Below are 25,997 nucleotides of genomic sequence, written 5' to 3'. Positions count from 1 at the left end.
AACAGCAAGTGTAAAACAAAGACGTCTCTTCTCTCAACAAACCAGACCGGAAGTTCTTGTGCAAGTAGTCGTACGTTGGAAGTCGAACGACGCCATCTTACGCAGCCAGGCTATTAAGCGTTTCAACAGCTGTCTGTTAAGCTTTTCAACAGCTGCCGTCACCACGACAACCATCGAAACACTCGGCTGAAAGTCACGGTCATTAGTTAAACTGAAACACCTGCAAGAAAACAGTTGCGTTACTGCAGTCAATTTCCAGCTCGGACAGGCTTGCTGGGGGTTTAGTCCAATCACATTGCGACTCATTTATAAACAGCCTGTTAGAGCCAATCGAGGACTCTGCTATTTCGTATACCCCCAGGTTGACCCCGCCTACATTAGTAAACCCTTTTCTGGTTGCATTTGAGACATTTTTTTTTGTTTTTTGGAAGTCATTATTTATTATTTCAGCAATATTTTACATCATCAATACTTCAGTCTATACAATCAAAACAATAGAGTTACAGCTTGTGATATAATTACGTATATAGAGAGGCATTACAAGGTATAGAAATTATATTCACATTTAACAGTTTCTTCATTGTCAATCAAGTGTGGCATCACCATTGATAGAGAGGTCGACATGTTAACAGACATTATATGGACCTGTATTTCAGGAGAGGTAAGGCTGGTGGTCATACTCATGTACATCACATATTTTCACACAGCCTTGGGGGGTTGGATATGACAGGGACCCATTTAACATAAAATGTATCTGTTTTTAGTTGTAATTTTGCAGTTATGCTTTCCATAATATATAATTCTTTTACTTTCACCCTCCAATCTTGTATTTTTTTGAGGGTTTGTATTTGAGACCTTATTGATGAGAATTGATCGTTGTTATTGGGTGAAAAAATATATCTCCCATTATTAATCAACTACTCGACTACTTTTTGGGAGTAGTTGATGACCACCAAAATGCAGCAGCCGTGAATACCCGACTACACACTCTTAAAAACACACACACAAACATACCCTAATATAAACAAACTTACAGATGACACAGACACACAAATACACACATGCACATTCACATAAGCCCAAAAGTACCAAACTAGCCAGGGGAAGAGCAATGATGTTGACCCCAGCAACATACCATCTCTGTCTCTGTCAGAGAGACTTGGGGCCTTTTGGTAGGCTGTGTGTGTGTGTGTGTGTGTGTGTGTGTGTGTGTGTGTGTGTGTGTGTGTGTGGGCCAGGGTCTGAAAAGTGAGGAAGGATGAACTGTGCGGGAGAGCCATCCATTCAATACTGACAAGGTCACTACTATGCAGGGAAAGAGTCCCTCGCCATATGTAGAGAGAGAGAGAGAGAGAGAGAGAGAGAGAGAGAGAGAGAGAGAGAGAGAGAGAGAGAGAGAGAGAGAGAGAGAGAGAGAAAAAAAGCACCCTCCCCAAGAACTTCTTACTTACTTTATTTTTTCTTTCTTTTTCTTTTTCTTTCTTTCTTTCTTTCTTTCTTTCTTTCTTTCTTTCTTTCTTTCTTTCTTTCTTTCTTTCTTTCTTTCTTTCTATCTTTCTTCTATCTAATTGTTGCTGGCTATGTTGAAAGGGATATCCTTTGCATGTCTGGAGAACATGTATAATAATGTTACATTTAACAATGTTGGAAAAATATCTCATTCATCTGTGTGGACTGCCAGTTCTACAGATGTAGATATGTTATATGTTATGGGCTGATATGGTTTCTGTTATGCGTATGGGTGTGTGGGGGTGCTTGGGACTGTGGTGTAGTGTAGGGGTTGTTTTTAAGTTAACTGAATTAATTTTCCCTTACTTTGTTGTTTTGTTAAAGACCGCAACAAAAGTATTTCTTTCTCCTTCTTTTTTTTTAATGTTGCAACTGATGTGTGTATAACATATAGGAGTGTTTGCCATTTAAGGTGACATGACATAGCAGCCACAGATAGTTGGCTGTTGGTCACATGGGGATAAAGGAGTGGGAGACTGTGTGTGAGAGAGGAGAGAGAGGGAAAGAGAGAGAAATAGAAAGAGAAGAGAGAGAGAAAGAAAGGTGTGCGGCATTGCTGAATCAACAGTGACCACTGTGCTTTGTCTTCATTATGCTCCCAGTGGGGAGTCATGGAGATACACACACACATACACACACACAGAGCTGTGCCGGGGGAAGTACTAAAATACTCCACTCAGCACATCATAAGAGCCATGAGGACACACGACACACAAATACGCAAACACACACACACACACATATACACACACACACACACACACACACACACACACACACACACACACACACACACACACACACACACACACACACAATCTCTAGACTGAATACCCATGCTCACCCATAAAGTGAGAAAGAAAGAAAGAAAGGAAGAAAATTTGGAGGTAGTGTTTTTACTCTTTTACCAACTTGGTGAAACTCACCGAAATCAGTTCTGCTCTCTCATTCCCTTTATGTTTCTGCAGGGAAATGTTTGTTTTTGTGTGGTGGTACACTTACTGACTTCTTATACTTTATAAATACTTTAGACTTCAAATATCTTGTCTACTGCTCCAAATATCTGTATGTGTGTGTGTGTCTGATGTACGACATAAATTAGTAGCTGTGTTCTTGTGTATCTGTGTGCATGAGTGAATGTGTGAATGTTTGCGCGTGTGTGTGTGTGTGTGTGTGTGTGTGTGTGTGTGTGTGTGTGTGTGTGTGTGTATACACTAACCTGCTTGGTACTGAGGAGGTAATGTAGGCGAGCTTGTTTGACCTTGGCTTTCTGCTCTCTCTTCCTCTCCAGACGTTCTCTCTCTATCTTCTGGAGCTCTTCAACTTCATCTAACCCATTTCTATAGGACACACACACACACACTCATATAGAAAATACAATCAACCTTCTCATCAGGGTACCTGTGTGTTTTTGAAGATAAAATTGCCCCAAAACATCCTGTTACATGGATGTTAGATTACTATAATTTGCATTACAATGTCAGGATCTATGCTAAAATTTAAATTATTGTCTTGCTCATATTTAGTTGTTTTATTATTCCAATTAATTGTTTTAATGGTTTTGTAAATTATCTGTTTTATCATTATTATTATTATTATTATTATTATTCACATTGTCATTATCCTCATTATTATCATTATCTTTTCATGTTTTGCAATAGGGTCAATAATTTCAGAGGTTGTAAAAAGTCTGCCAATAACAAAGCTGGATGTTTAAGCAAATGCCTGTTTACAAAAATACATCAATTTCCATGACCTTGCCAACATTTTTGGGGGAGATAAATCATTCCCTGTAACTTTTCAAGACCTGACTCTATTGAAAATTTCACTAGTGACTTAAATGTGGCCCCCTCTAGTCTCCTCGATTCAGTTGCACCTATCATTACCAGAGCAAGGCAACGAAAGAGGCCTACACTCTGGTTTAATGATGAGACACGTGCTCTTTAGCAGGCCCGCAGGAGACTGAAACATAAATCGTGAAAATCAAAATTGGAAGTTCTTTACCTATTGTGGCATGAGTGTTTATTGAAAAGCAAAAGTGCTTTATCTGCTGCAAAAGCAGCTTATCTCTCTCATTTAATCAATATTAATAAACATAACCCCAGGTTTCTCTTTGACACTATCTAAACTTACTAAAAAGCAGTCATCTATTAGCTGCTCACAATTCATGGCCAGTGAATTTCTAGATTAAACATAACCCCAGGTTTCTCTTGGACACTGTATCTAAACTTACTAAAAAGCAGTCATCTATTAGCTGCTCACAATTCATGGCCAGTGAATTTCCAGATTTTTTTTCTGCAATATTGATGAGATTAGAAACAAAATTAGTTCAACTCCAGCTACTCCTGCAAGATCCTGTCTTACCAAATTCATATCTATACAATGAGTCACTGATAGTCCCGGTTATACAGCTTTTGAGACTATCTCTCTTGGTAAGTTCGTGTCAGCTTCTACACCAACTGCTTGCCTTCTTGACCCCTTACCAGCAAAACTATTTAAAGACCCCTGGCCTTTTCTGGGAACTAAAGTGCTAGACATTGTTAATTTATCACTTACTACTGGCATTGTTCCCAGCAGTTTTAAGACAGTTGTGGTTAAGCCTCTACTTAAAAGGTCTGCACCTCAATCCAGGGTCTCTTATTACTGTTGACAAGTTGCTTATCTTCCATTCTTTTCTAAAGTACTAGCGAGAGTTGTGTGTCAACAACTTCCGACCCATATAGAAGAAAACCATCTATATGAACCTTTTCAATCGGTTTTCAGGGCCTGTCACTCCACTGAAACTGCTCTGACCAGAGTGGTGAACGATCTTTTACTAGCTATGGACTCTGATTCCACTTCTGTGCTTCTACTGCCGGAACTCAGTGCAGCCTTTGACACCATTGATCACTATGTACTATTTAGACAGATTAAATTTTGATTTTGGTGTCTCTGGCTTAGCTCTCTCTTGGCTTAAGCCCTACTTATCTGGAAGAACACATTGTGTCTGCTATAGTAATATTACATCAAAATTTGTTGATGTTAAATATGGTGTACCTCGGGGCTCAGTTCTTGGCCCTCTGCTTTTCTCTCTTTATATTTCACCTCTTGGCCAAATTATTACGCAGTTATGGAATAAATTTCCATTGTTATGCTGATGGCACTTAACTGTATGTGCCTATAAGGGCTGATGATCATACTCAAATGACTAATTTAGAGGCCTGAATGGCTACTGTGAAAATTGGATGTCGCTTAACTTTCTGCTTTTAAATTCAGAAAAAAAAGCAAGATGCTGGTCATTGGCCCTTCTAGTCACAGACACCAATTTGATCAAGTAACAACAACAATCGACAACTCAGTGGTTTCACAAAGTGTGGCAGCCAAAAAAATGTTATCCCAGCCTTTCCGTTGATAAGCAGATTAAAGAAATCACCAAGACTGCCTTTTTTCACTTACCTAACATAGCTAAAATTCAGTCTTTTCTGTCCATGGCTGATGCAGAGACTCTAATACATGCATTTGTTTCATCTAAACTTGACTACTGTAATGCTCTGTTTTCAGAGTCTTCAGATGGTTCAGAATGCTGCTGTTAGAAGCCTAACTAAATCTAGGAAATTTGACCATATTACACCAATTCTTGCCTCCCTTCATTGGCTTCCTATCTATGTTAGATCAGAATACAAGGTGCTTCTGCTGACTTATAGAACCTTAATGGGCTTGTCCCATTTAACTGTCTGATCTCCTTAAACCATACATTCCATCTCAAGCTCTTCGCTCTCAAAATACAGGGCTCCTGTGTGTACCCAAAGTTAAAAAGAAGTCAGCTGGTGGCAGGGCCTTTTCCTATCAGGCCCTGTTCTTGTGAAATAACCTACCTGCTGCTGTCAGACAATCAGATCCTGTTGAGTCCTTTAAATCCATACTTAAAACTCATCTTTTTGCCTTAGCTTACAATTAGTTGCCTTTAAGTTGAGTGCCTCACAACCTGTACTGCATGGTGGGTCGGTTTCTGTCTCAATACATTTACCAACCACTGTTCTGCTGATGAGATTATAGTTTATAGATTATGACTAATTGATGACTTAATTGATTATAACTAATGACTATTGCAAACTGTTGTCTTCCTTCCTCTCACATGTCTTTTCTCTCTCTCTGAATGATATCTTCTCCTTTCTCTTTTTCTGTGTGTGAACGGTGTCATGTGAGTCTCCCTTGTGTGCATGTGCAGTCAGTCCTCCTCCCAGGTCTCCGTGGTGATGGTGGTTGCCACTTGGATACTGCTTGGCATTCCCCTCATCACATTTTCTTTTTATATATCTTATAAAGCCATATAATTTTTGTTATCCTGGGTTTGTTTGTTTTTTTGTTTTTTGTTTTTTTACATGGTGATGCTGGTCACGTGACTTGGGTCCTGGGCTGTTCTGGTGGCGTCTGGACACTGCTTGGCATCCTGCACATCATATTCTTCATAAATTGTATAATTCCATGTTAATTCTGTTATCCTCTTTCAATGTTGTGTTCTGTAAATTGTGTAAACACAACAGCCATTGCACGTTGTCTGTCTTGGGAGAGAGATCACTCCTCTGTTGCTCTAGGTTTCTTCCCATTTTTTTACCCTGTTAAAGGTTTGGGGTTTTTTTGGGGGGGGGGTTGTTTCTTATCCGATGCGAGGGTCTAAGGACAGGATGTTGTGTTGCTGTAAAGCCACTATCACAAATTTTTAATTTGTGATAGTGGCCTATACAAATAAAAGTGACTTGACTTGACTTGACCTTGGAAAGATTTCAGTATCCGCAAATTCTAACTTTTTCAGGATTTCAAGGACTGTGGAAACCCTGTAACAGCATTTGAATGAAGAGATAATCTAATTGTGAGGGTTGTGCACAATGCAAACTTCAAATGTGTGTGTCCTCTGTGTGCGTGTGAGTGTGATTTCAGAACAAAGCCATCTCTGGTTAATCCAGCAATTCTCTGGGCTTTCCTTCAAACTGATAACCACCCACCTAATGGCACCAAGCAGAAAGACAGAGAGAGAGACATGCAGACAGACAAAGGGAGAAAGAAATGGATAAAAAAAAGGGACCGGGGGGTGCAAAAAGAGGACAAGAGACAGAAAGTTAGGGGAGGTTGAGAAATAGATGCTACCAGAGAAAGAATGGGAGAGAGATTGAACAGGAAAAGACAGAGGTAAGAAAAGAGAGAGGGGGGGGGGCAGAGAGGGAACCAGAGGGATCGAGAGGCTATAAGTGGGAGGATGATGGATATATTTCATCAGCACCGCCAGGACAGGTCTGTCTGTGACATCTGTTAGGCGAAGCTGGCTAAATGGGATACATTAAAAGCCCATACACAGCAATTTCATTCTGCAATCACACAGCCTTATTGTTGCAAGGGGGTAATAACTTAAAGTGGGATTCGGAAACAATTACTAAAACACACAAACCCCAGTGATATGAAAACACACACACATGCACATGCACACGCACATACACACTCTCTCTTTCACTCTCTCCCCTCTCTCTCTTACACACACACACAAACAAACACAAACACATTAAGTTAAAAGTAAAGCCAATCTAATTCCTCAGTAAAACAGCACCAATAAGAGTTAAGTTATTGCTCAACAATCCCTCCTCTCTTTTCTCTCTCTCCCTCCTTTCTCTCTCTTCTTCTACACTTTCGTTCTTCTATTCTCTCCCTAACTTCACTTTTCAATTACAAGTCTCTATGGAGAAATCAGAATATTCATAGTGTGTCTGTAATGGGAGGTTAACACATTCTCTGGCTGCTGACATTTAAAAAGAAATCACCTCACTGTTCCTTTTGCCTTTGCATTTTCATTCCTTCCTTTGCACCAGATTAAATTACAAAATAAATGAAATATGCAGAGCAACGCATGCATGTGCGTGTGTGTGTGTGTGTGTGTGTATGTGTGTTTGTAAGAATCAATGTGTCTGGGTTTTCTATGTTGTAATAAGCAAAGCAATGTGTACAGTTGCATATCAATGCACAGCTGTGTGTAAGTGAGAATGCACACATATGTGGATGCCTCTCCATGATTGTTTGCGAATATGATTATGTGTGTGTGTGTGTGTGTGTGTGTGTGTATTCTGTATATGTGGTTTAGTGTAGCTCCTATCCGTCAACCTGTCTCACACGGGATATTGCTTATTTAAGTATAAAGATGAAGCTTGATTTTACAGTGGGAAAATCTGAAGTACACACCAATGACTAAACATGTGTATATTTGTTTGTATTTCTGTATTTTTTTTCATATACCAACAACACCTTTAAGACCATCTAACTCTATTTTCTATGGCCATGACATTTTTATGGACTGACGCCAATATGTTTGCATGTGTCTTCACATCTGTGTGAGTGTCTTTGTATGTGTATGTATTTCTGTATGTGTGCATCTAAATGTTTAAATGCCAGTGTGTATAGTTACCCATTTTCATCTTATAATTTTTTCCTTGGGCTTGTCAGTGTGTCTGTGCTTGAGTATGCATCTAGATGTATGAGTATGTCCCTATTTTGTATGTGTCTCTGCATGTGTGCGTTTATTTGTGTGTGTGTGCGTTTATTTGTGTGTGTGTGTGTGTGTGTGTGTGTGTGTGTGTCTGTATGTGTGTGTGTGAATGTGTGTTTGTGTGCGTACAAGACTATGTGTGAGTATATGTGTGAGCATGTGTCCAGTTGTGTGCATGTGTGTGTATGTGTGCATGTGTCAGGTTGAGCGGGTGACCTTTGCTTCCCTGCCCCCAGCCTCAGTGTTATTAATTGCTGTGTAGTGGACAAAAGCCAAACAGATTTGTAACGGCTGAAGGCACCTCGATCTGTGTCGACCCAACCAGCCGCCACAACATACAACCCTCATTAGCCCTGATCGGCACGCTACACGCGCTTGTGTGTGTGCCTGTGTGAGTCTATGTGTGTATAGGTGAGTGAAAGGAAGAAATAAAGAAAGAGAGTGGGGAAGTCAAAGAAAGAGAAAGAGGAAACAGCACTGCTAAAGGGATGTCTTGAAGCCTCTTTCTGTTGTTATATTCAAGACGTACACATTTTCATTTGAGAAAGGATGCTAATCTATGCTTATGTTTTGGCAATGACTTCGCTTTTCATCAGTTCATTCAATCTCATAGTATGATTGGAGTTATATTTAAACAGGACTGAAATGCTGCTGGGAAAAAGAAAGATTACAATATGATGCTATGCTTGTAGTAGTCAGCGGCATTATTGCTGTCATCAACTTACAACTCGCTCCCTCCATTCTCCACAACCACTGAATGAAAATATGCCAACAAAGAACTCAAAGCTTGAAAGCTGACCAGGTTGGCAAAGAGGTAAAAATGTTTGGCATGTTTACTACTACTGCTGCTAATATTCATCTAGGCCTAAATCTTTCAGCCTAGTGCCCTTCCCTGTTTAGAAAGGAAACAATGACGTGCACATCCTCTTTCATCTGTGGCCAATTTAATATGAAAGCATGCAAAAATGTAACTTATTTTAATAATCAACAGCAATAATAATCATAATAATAATGATGATGATGATGATTATTATTGTTTTTGTTGTTGTCTGTGGTTTAGTTAAAACAGAAAAGAAATAACTTTATGTTAATAACATCAATAATGTGTTAGAAATTACAATGGAATGCACATATAGCTTTATAATGAGTGCATACAAGGTTATAAAGCATGCCTTTTTCACCAGCATAGTAACAGCCATTCATAAAATCTCAAGATGTATTGCATCCATACTTAAGGCACATTATATTGTATTCCCACAGACACAAGGGTCCCGATAAAAGGTTTTGCAGAAGTACAGTCACTTAATTCAGTTCAAGATTTCCCATTATAAAATGATATCTGTTGATATGAGAGGAAAAACCAACATGCTCACATTGTTATTCAAGACTGAAGGAACATTTTGATACATAAAACTATTTAAAATTATGCGTAAAGGAGATTCATATAGAAACTCAATTTAAGTAATAGCAGTAAGACTTAATGTTTCCACACATTTCTATGTACCCATGGACCTCCACAAAGCTGGGCAGAATAGTAGCTGAATGCATTTTGGTGAAAAATATTAAGATTTTACTTTAAGTGAACTGAACTGTGGAGCATCCTGAAAACATTATAGAAAGATGTTTGCTATTCCTGCTCTACAATCACATAAAATTATTACATGATAATGGGTTATTGTCATAGATTACACAAATGTTTAATTGCATAAGGTTGTTATTAGATAATAAATTGCACCAAAGAGCATTTAACCCCTAATGTTTCTACACAATATTGTATTGCTGCATCATTGCATATTATAGCATAAATTATAATTACGCTGAGACAGTAATTAGATGTTTAGACTACTATGAAATTCCATTCAAGCTAAAACGCAAGTAAAATGGGTTACAAATTATACATTTAAACACGTCTTGAAACTTGAACTCACTGCTTGTTCATCTTATTCCAACCTACAGGTAGACACTAAAATCTTCAAAGGTTGTGGTTAAAACAGCGAAGAAATGGACCAGTGAAGCAAAGCAGGAACTGCAAGACTGTTTTGACTGCACTGATTGGATTGTATCTGAAGCTGCAACTGGCAACCTGGATGAACTAACTGACACTGTGACATCTTATATCAGCTTTTGTGAAAACATGGAAGACATGTATGTGCCTTCCAAGAACTTATGCACATACAATAATAACAAGCCATAGTTCAAAGCCAAACTAACTAACCCTGCCACTGAGGATGCACAAGCCAGTGCATTCTTAGAGCCAGTCTCAAGCCCGGATAAATGGGGAGGGTTGCATCAGGAAGGACATCCGGCATAAAATCTTTGCCAAATCAAATGTGTGGCTCATAAGTCCGATTTCCATACCGGATCGGTTGAGGCCCGGGTTACCAATGACTACTACCGGTACTGTTGGCCAGCAGGGAGCCAGTGGAAACTATGCTACTATTGGCTCAAGGAGAAGGAGAGGGGGAAGGCATGTTCAGAAGCAGCGGGAGAAGAAGAAGGGTAGGAGTGTAGAAGTGAGAGTCGGAACTTTGAATGTTGGCACTATGATTGGTAAAGGAAAGCTTGTAAAGGAGAGCTGGCTGATGTGATGGAAAGAAGAAAGGTAGGTATACGGTGTGTGCAAGAGACCAGGTGGAAGGGAAGTAAGGCCAGGAGCATCGGAGGTGGGTTCAAACTCTTCTACCATGGTGTAAATGAGAGGAGAAATGGAGTAGGGGTGATTCTGAAGGAAGAGTATGTCAAGAGTGTGCTGGAGGTGAGGAGAGTGTTGAACAGAGTGATGAACATGAAGCTGGAAATTGAAGTTGTATTGATGAATGTTATCAGCGCATATGCCCTGCAAGTTGGTTGTGAGATGGAAAAGAAAGAAGAATTCTGGTGTTAGTTGGATGAAGTGGTGGAGAGTGTACCCAAGGGGGAAAGAGTGGTGATTGCTCCCCCTCACAATATCCAACAGCCCTGTGTCAACCACGGAGACCTTCAGGTTTCTGGGAACTTATATTTCCAAAGACCTGAAGTGGGAGACCAACATTAATTCCATCTTTAAAAAGGCCCACCACAGGATGTTCTTTCTGCAGCAATTGAGGAAATTTGGTCTGCCACAGCAGCTGTTGATCAAGTTCTACACTGCAGTCACTGAATTTGTCCTGTGCACATCCATCATTGTCTGGTTTAGAGCAGCAACAAACCAGGATAGGAACGGACTGCAGCGAACAGTAAGGACAGCAGAAAAAAATCATTGGTGCACCCCTGCCCATCCTGCAGGACTTGTTGACCTATAGAGCCTGGAAACGGGCAGACAGAATCAGCACAAATCTCCCACACTCAGGACACAGTTTGTTTGAACTCCTACCCTCTGGCAAGTGCTACAGAGCAATGTGCACCAAAACCACCAGATATAGGAACACCCCCCCCCCACAGGCCATCTCTCTAATGAACACTTAACAGTATGGTGACACTTATAATATACACTTATTATGTAAACATGCCACCTTGTAAATAGCCCCCTCTGGTCAAGATCTCACCTACATATCTACGATGTGCACTACCTCTTTAAACCAGACGTGCAATACAGATGTTCAACTGAAAATACACATACAACTGCTGGTATTGGTGGTATTGGTATATGGTATAGTGTATGGACAGTATAGTATAAAAGCAATATGGTATAACATATGGGCATAGGTGGATTATTCAAGCATAACAAAACTCTGTATAGTAGCGACATACCTGTTGTGCATACATGCTTGCTTCCAATGTCCTGTAGTTGTTCCATTTATTTCTTCTGTTTTTTTTCTTTTTTTCTTTTTTTTCTTTCCTTTTTGTTTGAGTGATGTCTGCAAGTGCTAGATGCTGCTGTGAACTGGAGTTAAATTCCTTGTGTCCACAGGCACACTTGGCCAATAAGGTTGATAAAGTTGATTCTGATTCTGATTAAGTGACAAACTGGTTCAAGGACTTGAAACCCTTCAATAAGAGCATAAATATTCATTCTCACTGAAGCCTGAAGACTTTTTAAAATGCCTAATATAGAAAAGGTAATTTCCTTACTTCCTAATCAATACTTCACTTCCTGGGTCGCAGTCAGGAGCTGATGGCTGATGGGATATCAGAGAGGGAGGGATTGTGGGACAGCCCTGTGATTGCCCAAGCCATTGCCAGGGTAGCTAATTGGCCAAGTTATTAATATTTCATGAAAGCTTGACCTGAATGGCTGTTTTAATTGTTCCAATTAAATGACTCAATAGTAGGCAATTAGGGAAAAGTCAGTCCACTCTACCGACTCAATGTATTGAGCCTTCACTTATTGGGGACAGGGAATGCATGTATACATACTATATGCACATGGGCGATCCCCCACCACACACACAAACACATGCAGATGGAATCATGTTGATACTGACAAAAAAAACACAAAAATACACACACAAAACTCATAAACAAGTAAAACACACAAACTCACATGCATTTATAAACACACACACACACAAGCACAATGAATGCCACTTAAAACCACCCATGGATTTGACATAAACATGCCAGGTACACATAAAAAGTTCTCAACGGTATTAATAGATATAAATTGTTTTACTCTTTACTTGATTGCTCAATGCGTTGACTGATTTATCTTTTCACTTAAGCTAGTAACTCTAGGCCCATTAACAGGTCTGCGAGAAAACAATGATCCAGGCACCTAAGTTATCCCTACTTCCTCCTGCTCGCAAAAAGAGGAAAAACTGTATTCTCCCAATATCATAGATCTTCCTCTGCTGTCCTTCATTGTTTTGTTCCCCACTCTGAACAAAGTAGTTTCCTAAAGAGGCAGGGAGAGTACAGCTCAGAGATTATACTCCAATACACACACACGCACGCACACGCACACGCACACGCACACACACACACACACACACACACACACACACACACACACACACACACACACACACACACACACACACACACACACACACACACACGCAAATCCAATCAAAGACTGAAGGAGTGAACTCGCCTCCACCCTGACTGGATCAGAAAGAAAGAAAGAGCAGCTCAAGAAAGACTGACGCAGAGAAGAGGAGAATGATCGCAGGGCAGGCAGGCAAGCCTACGTTCTCGCTCTCTACCACTGCAGCTCCACTTTCATGAATGTCCTTGAGGGGGACACAAACGAGAAAGGGAAAGAGAGAGGGAGGAAAGAAAAGTGTGGGGAGGGGAGATAGAGACACAGAAAGATACCATACAGTGCACTAAAAAGAAAGAGACGGGGATAAAAAAAAACAAAAAAAAAACACCAGCACTGCTCAGCCTAACCACTCCAAGTCCATAAATTCTCCCTCAGCCTCTCTGCTCTCCTCACGATGAGTTAAAATATTTCACCACGTCGTCGCAACATCACAGGGAGAATTATTTATCTGATTATGGCAGTAATAATTACCCAGCTGTTTATTGCAGATAGAAGAATAATTCATGCAGCCAACAGGCCGTGGTGGTGGTGGTAGTGGTGGTGGTGGCAACAATGTCACCAGTGCATTTAGTAAATATGCAAAGCGGGCTCGCTCTGCTTTCCTAATTGCCCCCTTCGTCCCGCTGCATGCCCTTATTAAAGCCCAGGAACTTTAAGTGTCTCCCTGACAAAGTGATAAATTGTTGGGGTACCAAGGAAAAGTGTGGCGGAGTGGGGATTGCGCCGGGGTCCTGACTTCATTAGGCTATGCAGGAGGAGAGGAGGGATGAATGAGGATGGACAGCCAAACACTGAACCCCCCAGCCTTCCTCAGAGAGGAAGAGATGGAGGGAGAGAGAGAAAGGGACAGAAGGAGATATAAAGAGGGAAAGCGTGTAAAGCATGTGTTAGCCAGGAACTGTTGCTAATAAAATGACATAGATGGTTTTGTGAGGGGATGTCTGGAGAGAGAAAAAGAAACAGACAGAGAGAGAGAGGGCAATTTGGTGGTGTATCTACCACGCTCACACCGTTACCATGTGCATCCAGTTGGCCTGCGTTAAATAGGGACCATTAGTCCAACTTTGAATAATTTATGCAGCCAGAAAGACATATGGACAGATTTACATAGGGAGGGAATGTGCTGAAGGATTAAAAAGCGGACCTTTGCAGGGTGACTGATGGGGCAGTATGCGATCCGAGGGCTCTGCTGCTAACACAGAGAGGATATTTTAAATAAACGGCGTCACAGCGTTAATTGATCGTGACCCCAGCAGCACTAAATAAACAAGTGATTAACTGGCGAGAGGGTGACCTCAACACCTCAAGCCACTAAGAAGGAGGGGCTGTGTGTGCATGCCTGTGCATGAGTGTTAATGAGGAAAATAGCGATGTCACACAGCTGATAATGAAACAGTAGGAACCGTCCCAAAAAATTTCAACTTGAGCCACATTTCTCTTAGACTCGTTTATTTTCACAATCCTCTACCTACCTACTATATTATATACTATATGTCTGCTGAGGTTTAACATTTACTATTTTCACATGCAGCCTTATAATCTTTTGACAAGACTATTAATAACTTATTCAGGTGCCAAATACTGTTTCAGTCAGGCTGGGAAAACAGTATACTTAAAGTGTGCATATAGTGACTAAGTCACTTCTGTTATTAGACAACATAATGAGAAAAATCAAATTCTGCAGTTATAAGGTTAACAAGTTTTCAATGGTATGGCAAAAAAAAGCTTGATAAAATAGCTTGGCATGTAAGTATAAGGGTGTGTGTGTGTGTGTGTGTGTACCAGAAAGTTGAATCAGTTCATCTGGACACAGCGTTTATTGGGAGAAACGTTTCATCACTCATCCAAGTGACCTCTTCGGTCTCAACTGACTGCAGGTGTGTGTGTGTGTGTGTGTGTGTGTGTGTGTGTGTGTGTGTGTGTGTGTGTGTGTGTGTGTGTGTGTGTGTGTGTGTGTGTGTGTGTGTGTTTCTGTGTGTGTCCTTGTGTGTATATATTTAGCGTGTTATATTATAACACAAATCTGTCACTACTACCTTGATGGCCTTAAACAGCCCAGTCTCCTCTTTCTCTAGAGTGGGGTGAGGAGTCAGTGAGGAGAGGAGTAGAGGAGAGGTGTGGGATGGAAGGGTGGAGGGGTGTGGAGGAGAGGAGGGGAAATCAGTGATCCAAAGAGCACTTTAACAAATTTACATTTAATTTTAGCAGAGGCCTTAAGATATTTTCCAGCAAAATATATTAGCAACATTAAAAAATGTGACTATTAGCAAAACATAAAGTTTTTTGTCAAAAATAAAAGATGGTGTAACTCTAGCAGTAAGCCCCGGAGCAAAGAATGTTTTATTAATGTACGAGCTGTGGTTCAAATCAGAGGCTAATTTTTAATTTTTTTTCACATCGTTCACTTCCTTCCCCCTCAGCCCCGGGCGCTTTGGAGGACTTTCCCGTCTCTTGCCCTTTCCCTCTCTCTCTTTTTCTCTCTCCTTCCCACTTTATCTCTCTCCTCTTCCCTTATATTCCCAGTTTTTGCCCTCCCCCTTTTTTTCCTTTTCAGTAAGTGCTATGCAAGTATACCTTCCACCCTCTCACTCTTTCTCAACACCTGTATACAAGTACACCTTTTTCCCCGAAGGCCCAATATTAATAAAATCAATTCATCTTCACTGAGTCGTACCAAGCTGACTTTCTTCCTGGCTATTCTACGTAAGATGTTGTTGTATATGGGAGATCCTATAGTCACGAAACACCACCATTCATTACCAAAACACATATAGACAAGAAGCACAAAAACACAGGGAGAGAGAGAGAGATTGAGAGAAAGACAGCAAAAAGATGGAAAGAGAGATGAGAGCAATGGAGAGAAAGATAAAGACAGAGACAGAGACAGAAAGAAACAGAGCAATTTAAACCAAAAATTATATGTAAATTGTCTTTCCTTCACAGGCATTATATGTGCCAAAATAATTCCACTGTACAGCATTGTGTCAGGCTAACTTACAAAGCAAGGTAGTTTCCAATCAGCAAGATTTTTCCTACCTGCTCAATTTTATAATATCCACTGGATTTTTACATCTAAGGGGATGGTTTTAATTGTTTGATCTTATTCACATCCTTATGATCATTAGATAAAACTGAAAAAGCTGATTTTTACTTTTACCCACTTGACTTGTTCATTCTTCATGGCCAGTCCATCAAGATATCTCTTGCGTGCATAGAAGTTATGGATGTATTTCCGTACATAGTAGCCTCTCCATCTGCACTGGATCTGTGGGGAACAAATACATACCAGCTTCACAGGGAAGGCACTTACAAAATTTTATTCTAAGCTCAATTTTTGTTTGGTTCATTTTCAACAGAGTAAAGAAATCTCACAACAGTCCTTTTTCCCACAGTTTCTTTCTCACAGCGTGGTGCAAAAATCTGTTGAGCAGGATAGCAACTTTCATGCTTCACTACATCCAGAAAGGAGACTCTAATTACGTAAACCGAATAACAAAATGTATGCTTGACAAGGGGGCACATTTCTGATTTTGTGTCAACAGAAGAATGGTACCTTGTCTCACAAAACAGGTGATTGCTCTGGTCAGATCAGTGAGTCTGCATGCCTTGGAGTGGTACAGCATTTTACAAACTCCAAAACTCAACATTCAAAGTATTACAATAGAAAGATAGATAGATAGATAGATAGATAGATAGATAGATAGATAGATAGATAGATAGATAGATAGATAGATAGATAGATAGATAGATAGATAGATAGATAGATAGATAGATAGATAGATAGATAGATAGATAGATAGATAGATAGATAGATAGATAGATAGATAGATAGATAGATAGATAGATAGATAGATAGATAGATAGATAGAGTTTATTTCTATTGGGAAAATTTAAATATTTGAGCATTCAGAGCAAAGTTAATACTGAGAGTGTAAAACATGCATAATTGGAATCAACATACATGGGACAGCAGCTTTAAATCACTCTGCCTATGATTCTATATCTGATATTTTTCTAAGTAGTGATGGAGGGACAGCCCAAGGTTGGACAGTCAGCTATCACAGCTGCATACATTTAACTGTATCACTCCACATTTATGTAGGAGCTGCAGCTCCTACACATACACAAAGACACACATACACATACACATACACACACGCACACGCACGCGCGCACGCACGCACGCACGCACGCACGCACGCACGCACACACACACACACACACACACACACACTATATACACGCTGGTGGACCTGGATCCTAAAGCAATGGGAGCGGATGTCCTTCAGACTAATTAGGAGATTAAAACAACAGCAGGTAAGAGAATAATCAGACAGGGAGGAGAGGAGAGGAGAGGAGAGGAGAGGAGAGGAGAGGGAGAAGAGGTGAGAGGAGAAGAGAAAAGAGAGGAGAGAAGAAGAAGAAGAAGGAAGGAGAGGAGGGGAGAGAAGATCAGCAGAAGAGAGGGATGGGGAGAAAAAACAACAAAGAACAAAATAAGAATTAGCATTGATCTGCCAGTCAATAGATAATTTTAAATAAAGTAATTGCCACCACCTGAGTTCTTGCTGACCTTTTTGACTAGTGAAATCGATGCTGTTGAATCTCATACAAATCTGAGGTGCGGTGTATAAACACTGGTTTCTATTATGGTGCTAATACATTATCTTCTGTTAGCCAGCATGCTGTGATAATTACAACACGAGGGGAAAGAACAAAGGATAGAATCAAATTGATTCAAAGGAAGTGTCGCAAAGGGATCCAGAGATGATTATTTCTCTTTTTTCTGCTCCTCGTCTACCTCGCTCAATCTTGGACCCCCACACCCCTTCGCCTCTCAAATACAAACGTTCACTTTCCATTCCTTTGGTCAATGAATGCTTATGGGTGAGGATGTCCTTCACTCTCTCACTCTTCAAGGAGCACACTATTCACACACTTCCACACAAACAGCCCTTCTTGCCTATTCTGTGCACTGGGCCTTACATTTCATGAGATTAAAGTACAGATGCAGTTGAAGTCAATTTCATTTGAAATAAAGCCGCTGCTTTTCACAAATCAATAAATATTAACATTTCAAATCTGCTGTCTATGCCAAAATAATTGTCCTTAAACATGTGGTCTTGAAACTATTGGAATTTAGCATGTGGACCTGAAAATACCCATTCATTTTACACGGTCTGGGTTCACTATGTGTTCTAGTTTTAATATTTATCTATTTTTCTGTCCATATAAATTCCCACTGCTTCCTGTATACATCTCTGGGGTTATTTTAGGGGGTTAATAAAACCCTCTCTTTTCCACCTTTAGAAGCTTCTGCTCTGCTCTAAGTGGTGACATCACCCTTACCCTTTAACCATCTGACCTCAGATGGTGGGGTCAGACACTGACCTCTGAATCTATCGTCTGCCCCATAGCCCAACTCTTACTAAAATACCCAGGTGGTCGGCTTATTTTTTTGGGCTCCAATCAAATATAAAACTTGAAACCCCCAATCTCTAGGCTTCCAAGCCTGTGACTAAATATCTCTCCCTGGCCAGCTATCTGCATTCTTCAATAAACACTGACTGGGAGGGCTTTTTTTTTTTTTCTTGGCTCATAAAAAGTCTTAATGGTTTTGGCTGACTGATATTGTTAGCAAAAGGAGTACGTTTTATGGAATTGTAAAAATATAAGGTTTCAGTGCAATATCCTAGTATAAAAGTGCCAAAGCATCAGTCAAGCTAGAGCCTTATGATTTATGGGTTGTACAGCAGTAGCTGTGAGGCCAATACGAGGGAGAGGTGGCCTTTTATTAGGCAAAAATATGACAAACAATAGTATTGGCATTTCTATTTAGAGGTAGATATATGGGAGTGTGGAAAGACAGAGAAAGATCAGAGCTACACGTTTACATTTTACAGTATAGGTCTTTGCTGACACTCTTGCTCAGAGGTACATTAAATACTGAAGAATGAGGAATGGGCTTTAATTCCTGTAGCACCAACTACAGAAATTAAATGTCCCAGAGACCTTTCTTTAAAATATTTTACATGCATCAGAGAGCAAGTGGCTGAATATGAAGTGCAAGGAAAATGAATAAGAGAAAAAAGCCACGATACGTTGATGACCAGACCAATCTTTTTTCTTTTTCTTTTTTTTTTGTGGGAATGTGTATTATCTGAGATCTTTGATGCACTTTTGACTGCATATTTGACCATGTTTGTTAAAACTGCATGATCTGGAGAATCCTGCCTTGTATTAAAACTGTGACTTTTGCAAGCAAATTCTCTCAAAAAAAAGCACAAAAATGATATTACTTCTAAGAGCAGATTTTATCAATTGTTTAAAAAATCAATATAATAAAAGAGATTAAACCACTTGATAAAATGGGAATTTTCTCTCTTAGAACATTTTCTGGCTGCGATTTATGGGGCCTCCAATTCACAACACACACAGAGAGCAAGTGTCCCCCCACCAGGACACTCCATTTGCTAAAACAAGACACTGTGGTGATATTTACCCTGACCGCCATTGCCTGGTAGAAATTCATCTTCATGATAAAATATGCCTCCTGCAAACACAAAGGAAAAGACAGCGTTACATCTCGTCTCCCGGCCCTCTGATCTGTCCTCAGCAGGCCTCAAAGATAAAGAGCTCTTTATACATAATACATTGCGCACACAGGCAACACAGATAGGGCGACTGTAGAGAGAGGGGGGGGAGATGAGGGAACGCGAGAGAGAGGCAAGAGGACTAACTCAGGGTGAGAGAAAAAGAGAGGGGGAAAAAGGAGAGGGAGAGAGAAAGCGAGAGATCGGGAGAGGTTAGCGGGACTTTGTGTCGAGGGGGGAATGGTGCAGCGTGCTGCTCTCCTAATACCCCAACACAGACGAGGGCCAAGAAAATCTATGGTAGTCAAGCTGCGAGCTAATGGAGATGTATGACGGCCAAACGCTCTCCGCTGGGTTTCATAATCAATGACGGTGCTGCCAGAAGAGACTAACAAAAGGCCAGAGAATATTCAGCGGGCACATCGAGTGTGCCTCTCTCGATGAGCCGCCGTCACACATCGAGTGTGCTAGCCAACCACTGGGGGCACATTTCATGGGAAGACTGGAGAGCCGGTCATAAAAGGAATTCATATCTCAACACACCCTTAATAATGACAGGGAAGAGAGCTAGGAAAGGAAGGGGTGGGAAGACAAAGACTTGAAAGGAGGTTGTAAATTTCACTTTATGTTTTGAGATGAGGCTTCACTTGTGTCACATTACACATAAGATCACCAAGAGGTAAAGATAGGGCAAGAGAGAGCGAGAGAGTTAGAGACAGAGAAAGAGGAGGGTTAAAAAGTAGAATCTCATAGGGCTAATTGAAAATAGTGTGCTGTGGCAAAAAAGAGTGATTTAAATTAGTACTCGTCTGTTTTCAAATGAAGGCAAACAGCCTCTTTTTTGCACATATGTGTGTTATGACACATCCTTCATCGTTTATACCCCCCTCCCTCCTTCACTTCCATTTCTTGAACGCCTCCCAAACAGCGGCTGGCAGTTATGCTTTAGCAACCAGTCAATTTAGAGGCGTGATAAATAGCTTGTTGTGATATGTTTACAAAACTCAATCCAGGGGAAAATTATATGTGAGAGCGCTGGGTATTGGATCCGGTATCAACAATCTGTTCAATTAAGAAGCAGTTGGAGGCAATATGCTGAAAACGGGGACTCGTTTTGCTAAAGCGTTTACCCCTATACACTGAAATGCAGGCACACACGCACTTACACACACACACACACACACACATCACACACTCACACTCACACTCCTTTCCCCTTCCTCACTCCATCCTTCTCCACTATTTCTATATGTATCCCTGGAGTAGTGATATAGATGGAATTCCATATCATATCGCATCATATTTCCTAAGTGCTAATTTCCCAATGTGTAATGGGTGAATTATATTTCTTAAGGTCATAGGCAGGGGCTTAGGAATATAGCAATTGAATTCTAATGCGTGCTATCATAACATAATCAATATATCCATAGCCGTTACGGCAGCTGGCTTACCTTCACCATTTGTCTGACACGTGCCCTTGCTGCGAAGCTCCGCCATATCTTCTGGATAATGGTTGCCTTCTTGTGCAGATGGCTGTAATAAAATCATATTGGGGAGGGGAGTGAATGTATTCCTTTTTTAATAGTTTAAGGTATTGAACTGAGTGAGTACAATGAACATTTAAAAAAAAAATTTTTGGTTTCTTTCTCATTTCATTTTATGCTCAGTGTTATGACTTGGACAATCAAAAAACAGTTGGTAAATATGGGAAGCAAAGCTGGATATAATCTTCATCTCGAACGTGTGGGAGTCGCATCCTGAATGACATGAACTCTTATTTAAAGGAACTGAGTTAAAAGAATAAGGGAAAAGGAAAAACAAACCATCATCAATCAGATGGAAAAGACTTTCAATTAGTAGTATTTCTCATAAATAAGTTCTCGCAAAAAGAATGTTTCTTTCTTATTGTCATTTTTTATATTACTGAAATTGGTAGAAGACAGTAGATGGAAAGTAGTTTTTAATTAAAAAGTAGTTTTTAATTATAAAATAGACTGAATTAATATTGAAATAGGAAAATTAAGCATATTAATTCATACTCATCACACATAATTTTAAGGAAAAAAATAATTTGCAAAAGCTGAAATAAGTTGAATTGTCCACAGAATTAGTGAACTTGTGTTAAACTGTTTTCTGCCCATGGATGTTAGTCTGCACTCAGCTTCAGTCGAAAGGTCATGGAAACATTAAAACGCACACACACATGCACGCATACACAACATGTCTGTTCCTCCAGGCTTTTCGATCAAGTCTGACGAGCCTTTCGCCCCCTTTTGCCAGCACAGCACATTTATATTCATCTTCAAACATACTCTACATGCAAGTCCACTACGATCCTCTGCCTCCAACGAGGCCATCAATTTCCAAAAGGCCATTTATATGCCCAGAAAATCAATGCTTATAGCGGGGATAGCACAACCCCAGAGTTGCACTTAGGCAGCTAAAATTGTTGCTAATTATCCACTTAACGCATTGATCAATTAACTAAAGTAATCTGTATTAACCTACTGTCTGGAAGTTTGTCTGCTGACCCCACAGAATGGTGTTGGGGTCGCAGCGTAAGACCAGGCACAGAGATAAAGGCATTCATTTCTATCTGTGTGAAAGGAGCAAGTGCAGGCAACGTTTCTTCCTCATAGCCATTTGCAAAGCTCTGAGAGTGGTATAATTACAGTAGTGGGATGATATTAGGGTTTCCCCTGCAAATTAACTCTTAGGGTCCTAGCTAAATGCTTTTCTGTCAACCTAGAAAAATGACACAAGAACATATCCCCTAAGTTTTCATACAAAATATTGCATTCAGACTTGCATTCTCCCTTTGTCAAAAAATATGTAAGGATTTAAAATGAGCACCTATGCTGTGTTTTCCTGACTTGATTTAAGATGCAGTAGTCGATTGTTTGACAGACACACACGCACGCACGAACCTGAGATACGTCCGCACCTTACAGGCTCTGAACCAGCTCTGGATCTGCATGGCTGCCTGGTTCTCTCTCCGTCTGTTTTCTTCAGCTTGACTGGGCAAAGGAAAACACATAGTTATACGCACGTTGTGCGCTTTCAATCACCTCGATGACACGTTTTAAACTTTAAACAAGAAATTACGAAACTATAAGAGACTCTGCTTTAAGGCACGGAAATAAGTCACAGTACAGTCCCCTTAACGACAGTTACATGACTTGTGCGTTGTACAGGTAACATTATTTAAGCAAGCTGACGACGGTTACAGTTTAAGTCGGCTACGTTAAGCTATTTTTAAACTAGTATTGAACTATTCGAGCAGCATTCTTTCGACCTTACGCAGTCACGGCATTTCTAACTAAATTTTAAAAAATCACACATTTGTTACATACATATTTCGGAGGAAGTATTCCTTTTTAACTTCTTCAATTTTACTTGCTGTTTTTACGAGCTTTGCCATGGTTGTTCGTGCGACAGTTTACATGTTGCCTTGACAACGTGGGACTGACTGGTTGTTTCCGGGTTGACGTTCCCGTTCCAGTTAAAGTTGCGTCATTACGTTTTCATATCGGCGCGTTCAACAGCCCAAGAATGGGAAAACTGGGAATTAAGAGAGGCGACCGCAGTGTAATGGAATAAGACCCCACACTATGTTTGGCCAATTAATCAATCTGTGCGAAAAACTGGGGATAGTAACAGGTCTCTAATTTCATAAAATTGGTTCAAGTTCTTAAATCTTGCCTTGAGTATTTGTATGTAGATCGTTGCGTTGTTTGATTAGTTTGATATTAACCTGAATAAAATGTTGTTTGTATCTCTAGCTGATTATAAATTCAATTGCTTTTTAAGTTCTTTTAATGGCTTTTTAATGCTTTTTGTCAAATCAAAGGACGAATTTAATTCTGTATTGTGATTTTTTTCCCCTCTGCATTTATTTTTTTTTACATCCATTTCATATTGAACCACATGGTTCCAGAGTAGTCTACCATAACAAAGAACCTCTTTCCATCATCCTCTCCTCCCTTTCTCACTTGCTTTTTGTCTTTTCCTCTTAGTTTAAGTTCTAAATCCAATATTTAACAGAACTGTAACACTGACAAAGAAAATACAATGCCTATGACTGGAGTTAAATTCATGCATTCAGATCTTATGAAGCAATGGCGGATAGCTAAATAACAGGTTTTATCAAAACATTGTGTGTGTGTGTGTGTGTGTGTGTGTGTGTGTGTGTGTGTGTGGCACTGGCTCTGTAGGATTTACAATATGTTGAGATGTCCTGATGATTCAAAAGCAAAGGTACTAATCTCATACTCACAGTGTCAAATCTGGCTCATGATATGTGAGGAACTATTTGTTATTCTGTTTTGTTTTTGTTTTGTTTTTTCCTATCCCACCTCTCCTTGACCACTGTACCTACTACTACTACTACTACTACTACTACTACTACTACTACTACTACTACTACTACTACTACTACTACTTTCAGCTGCTCCCGTTAGGGGTCGCCACAGCGGATCATCCGTTTCCATATCTTCCTGTCCTCTGCATCTTCCTCAGTCACACCAGCCACCTGCATGTCCTCCCTCACCACATCCCTATACATCCTCTTTGGCCTTCCTCTTCCCCTCTTTTCCTTATCCACTGTATATAATATATAAAAGCAGAAAAGGCAGTAAAATTAATGTTTTAAAATTCCCAAAATGAGCCCTTTAGCACGAGATGATCTCTGGATGCAGATTGTCCATCTGCCGATTGATCTGCCAGCTTCCTCGGTCCCTCCATCCATCCCTCTGTCAACTCCCTTCCTTTTCGGACGTTATCACCCCTCATCACACAGTTATCAGTTTATTTCTCCACACATTTCCCGTTCTCCCTTCCCTCCTCCTCCACTCCCCCAACCCTTTTCAGCAATATTTACCTGTCAAAATGATCACCTCACTAGGAAGTGTGTGTGTGTGTGTGTGTGTGTGTGTGTGTGTGTGTGTGTGTGTGTGTGTGTGTGTGTGTGTGTGTGTGTGTGTGTGTGTGTGCGTGCGTGTGTGTGTGTGTGTGTGTGTGTGTGTGAGTGAGTGAGTGAGTAAGGATATATTATCTGGATGTTTATTAGAGGAATGGTCTGTACTATAGATTATTTCTCAGCAAGATGGTAACAACAGTGAGTATATGTGTGTGTGTGTGTGACGCCCACAATATGTGCGGTCACATGTAATGTATGTTGTTGTGGGCGTCACATATGTGTGTGTGTGTGTGTGTGTGTGTGTGTGTGTGTGTGTGTGTGTGTGTGTGTGTGTGTGTGTGTGTGTGTGAGTGCGTGAGGTAGGATATTCAGCTGGCTGTTTATTAGAGAAGTGGTCTGTATTATAGATTATTTCTCAGAAAGACGGTAACAACAGTGAGTGTGTGTGTGTGTGTGTGTGTGTGTGTGTGTGTGTGTGTGTGTGTGTGTGTGTGTGTGTGTGTGTGTGTGTGTGTGTGTGTGTGTGTGTGTGTGTGCCCGCATGTGCATGCATGAGTGTCTCCATGCAGTTTTGAAAATGTGTCCAGATGTCTTTTGTGTGTGGACTTTCTTGTGAACCAGCCTGTTTGCTCTTTTGAGTGCGTGTGTGTATGTGTGTGTGTGTGTGTGTGTGGGTGTGTGTGTGTGTGCGCACATGTGTGTGTGTGTGTCTCTTCGAGGCCAGTTTGCTGTGCGAGGGCCACAACTGTGGAGGAGCATTAGGTAGGTAGGCAGTCGTTTGTAGAGTTATGGCTGAAGGGGCGACCTCGCAGCGACTCAGCCCATTCATCCAACGATGGCAGGAGGGCGACCACCCTGGTAATTACTAGAGAGATGTTGTTTTGACATGTCTGTAAGGACAGTTGCGTGTGTGTGTGTGTGTGTGTGTGTGAGAGAGAGAGAGAGAGAGAGAGAGAGAGAGAGAGAGAGAGAGAGAGAGAGAGAGAGAGAGAGAGAGAGAGAGAGAGAGAGAGAGAGAGAGAGAGAGAGAGAGAGAGAGAGAGAGAGAGAGATCGAGCGAGAGAGAGAGAGAGAGAGACAGAGAGGCGGGGGGGATTTGGGGATGTATTATTTTGACAAGACTGTAAGGACGACTGAAAACCATTAGTCCTGGTGCAACACTGATGAGGTGTCACCCTATGTGTCTATGTGTGTGTGCATGCATGTATGTGTGTGTGTGATCGTGTGAGTGTTTTTGTCCGTGTTTTGGAGAGAGTTCCAGGAAAAGACATGCTGTTTACACACTGTCTGATGACCCACTTCTAGACCCAGCCACACATTCGATGCCCCTTTCTTCTCATCTACTCTTCTCTTTCTCTTGACTTGATTTCTCGTCTTCTCATCTCTGCTCCTCTCTTCTCATCCACTCTCGTATCCTCCCCTCCCCTCTCTCATCTCCCCTACCACTCCCCCCTCTCTTCTTTTTTTTCCCCTGCCCTTGTTGTGCCCACTCTCTGGCCCTTCTCA

General features: G+C 40.7%; 1 protein-coding gene across 1 annotated transcript in view; it reads right to left on the bottom strand.

The window, feature by feature from the left end:
• Nucleotides 1–22,994, bottom strand: part of spata17 (spermatogenesis associated 17) — a 90,510-nt gene extending 67,516 nt beyond the window's left edge. The window contains exons 1-6 of the mRNA XM_056279332.1: nt 22,927–22,994; nt 22,501–22,590; nt 21,025–21,106; nt 19,483–19,533; nt 16,142–16,245; nt 2,729–2,849 (exon numbers count right to left, since the gene is read on the bottom strand). Of these exons, the coding sequence (XP_056135307.1) occupies nt 2,729–2,849; nt 16,142–16,245; nt 19,483–19,533; nt 21,025–21,106; nt 22,501–22,590; nt 22,927–22,994 (516 nt within the window). The remainder of the gene's footprint in view (nt 1–2,728; nt 2,850–16,141; nt 16,246–19,482; nt 19,534–21,024; nt 21,107–22,500; nt 22,591–22,926) is intronic.
• Between the last annotated feature and the right edge of the window lie 3,003 nt (nt 22,995–25,997).

Source organism: Lampris incognitus, chromosome 4 (genome assembly GCF_029633865.1).
Source record: "Lampris incognitus isolate fLamInc1 chromosome 4, fLamInc1.hap2, whole genome shotgun sequence".
NCBI lineage: Eukaryota > Metazoa > Chordata > Actinopteri > Lampriformes > Lampridae > Lampris > Lampris incognitus.
Note: the sequence above shows the minus strand (reverse complement) of the source record. Positions and strands in the feature narration are given on the sequence as shown.